The sequence below is a fragment of the Phodopus roborovskii genome, unplaced genomic scaffold (genome assembly GCF_943737965.1).
Source record: "Phodopus roborovskii unplaced genomic scaffold, PHOROB, whole genome shotgun sequence".
Taxonomy (NCBI): domain Eukaryota; kingdom Metazoa; phylum Chordata; class Mammalia; order Rodentia; family Cricetidae; genus Phodopus; species Phodopus roborovskii.
In genome coordinates, this window is record NW_026126558.1 from 9383154 (window position 1) to 9389757 (window position 6604).

General features: G+C 54.6%; 1 protein-coding gene across 3 annotated transcripts; it reads right to left on the reverse strand.

Moving 5' to 3' along the window:
* Nucleotides 1-419: 419 nt before the first annotated feature.
* Nucleotides 420-5186, reverse strand: Adad2 (adenosine deaminase domain containing 2). Of its 3 annotated transcripts, none has more exons than XM_051201401.1 (10): nt 4786-5186; nt 3889-4029; nt 2384-2431; nt 2151-2276; nt 1919-2069; nt 1779-1835; nt 1340-1569; nt 1003-1246; nt 675-795; nt 420-587 (listed from the first exon to the last, which is right to left on the reverse strand). In XM_051201401.1, exons 1-10 carry the CDS (start codon nt 5135-5137, stop codon nt 483-485), a joined length of 1575 nt encoding a protein of 524 aa, XP_051057358.1. In that variant the 5' UTR covers nt 5138-5186; the 3' UTR covers nt 420-482. The 3 variants fall into 3 exon arrangements, with proteins under 3 accessions (XP_051057358.1, XP_051057357.1, XP_051057356.1); XM_051201400.1 differs by having other exon boundaries at nt 1668-1835; nt 4786-5184; XM_051201399.1 differs by having other exon boundaries at nt 1668-1835; nt 1919-2276.
* Nucleotides 5187-6604: the final 1418 nt, after the last annotated feature.

Genomic DNA, 6604 nt, shown 5'->3' on the forward strand with positions numbered 1-6604 from the left:
GAGAAAGGACTCCTGGTATTTCTGCTACCCTACATCCTTCAATATGAGCATTTAACCAACAAAACACAAGTGCCAGCACAAGCAATGCCTCAGAGTTGACAGGACCCATTCGTTCCTAGCTCCCTAAGCCTTGGAAAGGAAGGGATTCAGGCCTCACGTGGACCTGCCCCAGCATTTGGGCCCTCCCAAGTCTGCTTTCAGGTCTGTAAACAGGATGCCAACAGAAGTTCTGGAGGGCAAGATCTTAAGTGAGTACCCACAATGGCATACTGCCTCAATACACCCAAACACACAGATGGATAGAGAACATGACTTTATTCAAACAGAACACACAAGAGCCTCCGCGCTTCAACTCCTGGGGGTTGCACCATTAGCCTTCCTTTCATCCACTATGCTCTCTACCTCCCCTTGCTTGGCCCCCAATACATCCTCCCACTGTGGAGGTCCAAGTCCACTAGGGTCCTTGTCCCTCGAAGTTTGGCTCAGTGCCTGAATTTACCCACAAGTGGCTTTGAGGGCCAGGCCCCCAGGCCCTGCAGGTCTAGGAGGAGAGAGAGCTGCTGGCGAGCTTCCCTGTAGGGCACAGCCTAGGATGAAGGGGAACGGACAGGGTGAGTAAGGTATCTACAGAGTGTTGTGGGTGGAAGAAAGGGCTCGAGAGAAAGGAAGTCCACCTTGGCAGCCTCATAGGTCTTCAGAGACAGGAGCTGGGGCTTCTCCAGAGCTCTGGCAACCTGGCGGAATGCTGCGAGAAAGGCCGCTTTACAGAGGCGGGAGGGGGGCCCAATGCTGGCCCTGAGAAAAGACATGTAGTGATCATTAGGAAAGAGTAGGCAGGCCTGCCTGTGCCACTGACACAATCTCCTACTCACAGTGCCTGTGTTACCAGAGTCACAGGAGGCACCAGCTACCACAGTGCCCATACTCTCTCTTGCAAGGGGATGGGGTTTTCCCTACCCATGAGCTCCCTGCTAAGACCCAGTTCCACAGGGCCCTCCTCACTCAGTCTTCACACGTCCGGTGGCCACATCAACAACTTCAATGTCAGGGTCTCCCAGGCTCCAGTTGAGGCTCAGGCCATGACAGGTGCTAGGTATAGGGTCGGAGGGGGCCACCAAGGGCCCAGCAAACAGGTGCAACGTGGTGCGGACATATGGACATGGAAGACATGACCCCAAGACACTGTCCAGTTTAGGCCGGGAATGAATGGCCCTGTTCAGAGTTGGGGGGTCATGGCAGGGGTCAGCTGTGGGCAGAAAGCACAGGACATGGCCAGAGTCACCAGATCCCCCACACCACCCAGAGTCCATTGTCTGCCCTAGCACTTTGTGCCCCTCACCTAGGACAAGACTGGTGGCATAGAGTGGTGGCAGAAAGTGGGCCAGCAGCCCACCACCCAGCCCAAGGACAGCCCAACGTGCCAGTTTGTCACTGGCTGAGAGGCAGCCCACATGGGTATCTCGAAGGGCAGGTGCCACATAGGATACAGGTTTCAGCTGCCCACAGACATGGGCCTGCAGGCGGAAGGCTGGTCTGTGTAGGACATTGTCTTCTGAGGCCAGTGGGAGGCTGTGGAGTAGGGGGTGCAGAAGCCCAGAATCAGGGTACTCTTTATACCCTGGTTCCCCCACAATGAAACCAAGGGACTCCCAGCCCAGGGCACATACTAGATGTCATGAGCTGCCCCCTTGGGAGTGTTGCTCACATACAGGTGCAGGAAGACCCCAGGCTTAAGAGCAAAGGGGGGCCCAGGCCCAGGCTGGGGGGCCAGCACTGACCGCTCCTTGCCCTTGGGACCCCCCTCTGTGGCCAACAAGAGCTGTCGGAAGAAGAACCTGGAAACGACAGGCAGGGGGTAAGGTGGGGTAATGGTCTTAGGCAGTTTGCCACAGATCCCTCCTGCCTGCCTGCTCCTCACCTCAGCAGGGCCCTGCGTGCAATGACCAAGCCATGGCAGTCATGGAGCCGCCGGCCTGAGAACTCCAGCCAGCCAGCACAGCTGCTGCTGCCTGTACCCAGTGCCACCAGCTCATAGGTCTCTTTGGAGTGACCAATGGTGCCTTGGACCTCTGTGCAGAAAGGGACAGAAAACTCAGGCCTGGAACCTGAGCTTGTTTGCAAAGCTGGGGTGGGGGCAGGGCAATTCCTACCCCTCTCCAGGATGACTGCAGCCACTGTCCCCTTACAGGCCTGGTATGGTGAGCTCTCATTCAGTAGCCGATCCAAGCCAGCACTGACCACAGCTGCACAGCGCTGCTCATGGGTTAGGATATTCTCTGCACAGTGACCAGAGGACAGTGCAGGACTTGAAAGCCATGCTTCCCCCACCTTTCCCTCTTGCCCTGAGAGCAGACACCAGGGTTTGAACCAAGTGCCTACCTACCTATGTTGAGTGATGTGAGCAGAGGCTGGTGTGGAGTCACAGGAGCCTCTGAAAGAGACAAGAGGAGCTAGTTACATGGGTGCTGGGTCTTCCCATCCTTTGGGAGGCCAAGAGAAGAGGCAAAGTCTCCATCTTCCAGGCAGAGTCCACCAGCAGCTGCTCTTGTGCTCCCTGGCTCCGGTGTGGGACATTAGGGCAGAGGTGGCACGTTTCTCCATGCTGATGCCCAAATGGGGCTGTAGACCCTCACACCCCACCTCCCCATACCCCACCATATATACCCTGACATCACACACCACACACACACACACACACACACACACCACACCCACCCACACACCACCCACACACACACCACCACACCCACCACCACACCCACACACATACACCACACACACCCACACACCACCACACCCACACACATACACCACACACACACACACACCACCACACCCACACCCACACACACACCACCACACCCACACACCACACACACACACACCCACACACCCCCACACACCACCACACCCACCCACACACCACACACACCCACACACCCCCACACATACACCACACACACCCACACACCACACACACACACACACACCACACACACACACACCACCACACCCACCACCACACACACACACATACACCACACACCCACACACCACCACACCCACCCACACACCACACACACACACACACACCACCACACCCACCCACACACCACCACACCCACCCACACACCACCACACACACCCACACACCACCACACACACCCACACACCACCACACACACCCACACACCACCACACACACCACCACACCCACCACACACACCCACACACATACACCACACACACCACACACACACACACATACACACACCACCACCACACCCACACACCACCACACCCACCCACACACCACCACACACACCACCACACCCACACACATACACCACACACCCCCACACACCACCACACCCACCCACACACCACACACACACACACACCACACACACACCCACACACACACCACCACACCCACACACATACACCACCCACACACCACACACACACACACACCACACACACACCCACACACACACCACCACACCCACACACATACACCACACACACCCACACCATCACACACACCACACACACACACCAAACCCCACCCACACACCACCACCACACACACACACACACACCACCCCCCACCCACCGCACCCCCACCCACCCACACACCACACCCACACCACCACACCCACACACATACACCACACTCCTACACCACACACCCATACACACCCACACAATATACCACACATAAACACCCCACACCCCCACACCACACACACATACACACACACTCCACCACATACACCCATACACACCCCCCAATCTCCCGCATCATATACATACACCACACACACACACACACACACACACACACCCAACACACACAGTTGTTCACCCCAGTTGGGCCTTGGCTACCTGGTTTTTCCAGCTGCTTCCCGATGTACTGAAGGGCAGAGAGCGCTGCCTGTTGTTTGGCCTCCATCTTGCTTCTCCCTGTTCCCGCAGGACAGACCAACCCATCCAGTTCTGCACACACAGAGAATGAGGAGTCTGGACCTGGGGAAGAGATCTTGAGGAAGAAGTCTCCTGGCCTTCGGTCCCATCTCGACCATTTCTAGTAGGGATTTATGAACCTAGCTGCCTTCTTTCCCTTAATCCCTCCTCTTGACGCCTGACAACAGGTGACAACCATGCTAACTCAACCTGGCTTTCACAGCGCCTTCTGGAACAAGCATAAATGACAGGAAGGATAGGCACTTTTGGGGAGGGAGGAGGGTAGGACCTAGGTAGAAGGAAGTCCCCCCACCCCATGAGAGACAGCTTCCTGCTTGCCACCAGAATCAGCCTTTCATTTTTCTCCTCCATGCACTAATCTTAAAAGATCTTTTGATTCAACAACATCATCTCAGGTGTAATAGCCAAAGAGCAGGTTTTTTAAAAATCCCAGAATTGTGTCACCTGATCCAAGGATAAGAACACACTTAAGTGCCTTCAGGTGTGTGCAGCACTTTGGGACGCTGGCACTGCCCATAAGCAAGGTGCAGTATCCAACACAGGTAACTGTGACTACATGAAGCTGGCTGGCCCTTTTCACCAGGGGTGGCTGATGGAGACGTTTGCTTAGCTGTAGCCTTGAAGGCACCAGATTGTTCAAGCTGTTCACCTTGCTCCTTTGTGAGTGGGGTTTACCTAGGAGATCCCAGGAACATCATGGCCAGCTCAGCAGGTCATTGGGAAAGCCTGACCTTCCTGCATTAATTAGCGGCTCCTTCACCCCCCCCCCAACATACACACACCTGTCCCAGGCCCCACCTGCAGTCTGGTCCTCCAGGAAGGTCAGAGAGATGCCCAGGTTAGCCACACACTGGGTGAGCAGGGCCACAGCCTGGACTGGGGGCGGGTCCCTGGGCAGCAGGCTGAGTTCCTGGGCAGTCATAGGGAAGTCGCCTGCGGGCTCTGCGCGCAGGACCAAGCCCCCTGGGGCCTTACAGGCCTCCCCACGGGCCTCCTGCCCCTTAGCCACCCCAGTCTCAGGAGTCCCAGGTGCCCCGTCCCCAGCCTCTGTTGACTCCTGGCCTCCCGAGGGCTTCCAGGGTCCGGGGCTGATCTGCAGCGACGCTGCTAGGCGAGGCCTCCTGCGCCCACCCTCGTCCACATTCGCCATGGCCGCACCAGAACTCGTGCCGCGCCCTTTTTTACGTGGAGCATGTGGCATAGAGCAGATCATGATCTCCGCCTCTGCTTGAAGCCGGCCAATAACAGGTCGCGGCGCTGTGATGGATGTGGTGACCAACCAATGGGGAAGCCTGTCTCCCAGAGCTGTGGTTTGGAGTCATACCCGCCATCCGCGCAGCACGAGGGCAGGTCCCGTGAGGGCCTCTGCTCTTGACGCCTGTGAGTGGAAGGATGAGGGTTTTCAGGCTTTCCACCCATACCACAACCCCTACTAGCCCCCTTACCTAAACGGGGGTTCTTGTCCCTTCACAGCCTGGTATGGTGCTTTAAATCTCCCACCCGGCCTTCTTGAAGACAAACAGAAGTGCGAGCTCGCCCCAGATTAGCCCTTGCCTGTCTCCGCTTCCCAGAGGGACTTGCGTTTGGATTGGAAAATACCACAAGATGTCAGTTATTTAAAACGAGTGGGGGTAGGGCTGGCGTGATGACGCAGTAGGCATTTGCCTTTAAGCCCAAGGACCTGAGTTCAATTCCCGGGACCCACATGTTAAATGCAAAGACTCAATTTGCCAGTTTACTGTGTTCTCCACATATCTGCCGTGATATGCTCACTGGCATGCATACACACAAACGTAAATTTTAAGTGAGGGGACTAAAATGAAGGGGAATAGAGAAAAAAGATGAAAGCAGAGGTGTAGGCAATTTACATGTTATTGGCTATGGAAAGTGATGCCAATGGCTTATAATTACATAAGTATTTGACGAGGTGTTTTGTTTGTTTGTTTTTTGAGACAGGATTTCTCTGTGGGACAGTCCTGGCTGTCCTGGAACTCACTCTGTAGACCAGGCTGATCTCAAACTCACTGAGATTCACCTGCCTTTGCCTCCCATGTGCTAGAATTAAAGGCACGTGCGTTTGTTTTATTGCGTGTTGAGTATGTTACTCAACTATCATTGCAGCTTATTCAAAGCAAGCCAGGAAGACCTGGAATTGGCCTCTGTGAAGAAATAAGTGTCTATAAGGGTGATGTAGGAAACTGGTGTGATAGGCAAAATGATAATCTCCCCAAGATGTCCATACCCTAGTCCCCAGAGCTGAGGAATATGTGATGGAATTTGACAAGGGTGAATCAGAGTTTCTTATCAGCTGACTTTATTTTTATTTTATTTATTTTTTGAGACAGGGTTTCCTTGTGTAGCTCTGGCAGTCCTGGAACTTTCTCAGTATCCCAGGCTGACCTTGAACTCACAGGGATCCACCTGCCTCTGACTTCTGAGTGCTGGGATTAAAGGCGTGTGCTGTCACTGTTTGGCTAATCAGCTGACTTTAAAAGAATATATCTTGGGTTATCCAGGCTGGCCTAGTGTAGCCACAACCATCCTTATTGGAAGAGAATTGGGGGTACTACCATGAGAAAGAGTTAAGCAGCCACTGTTAAGTTAAAGATGGAGGGAG

What these genes read in the sequence shown, in the direction of transcription:
- Adad2 (XM_051201399.1), bottom strand. Translation starts at nt 5,137, where the DNA reads ATGGCGAATGTGGACGAGGGTGGGCGCAGGAGGCCTCGCCTAGCAGCG. An exon ending in GAAGCAGCTGGAAAAACCAG is followed by an intron (nt 2,432 to 3,888) that starts GTAGCCAAGGCC and finishes TGTCTCTTTCAG; the next exon opens with AGGCTCCTGTGACTCCACAC. An exon ending in GGGGCAGCTCATGACATCTA is followed by an intron (nt 1,570 to 1,667) that starts GTATGTGCCCTG and finishes CCTACTCCACAG; the next exon opens with CCTCCCACTGGCCTCAGAAG.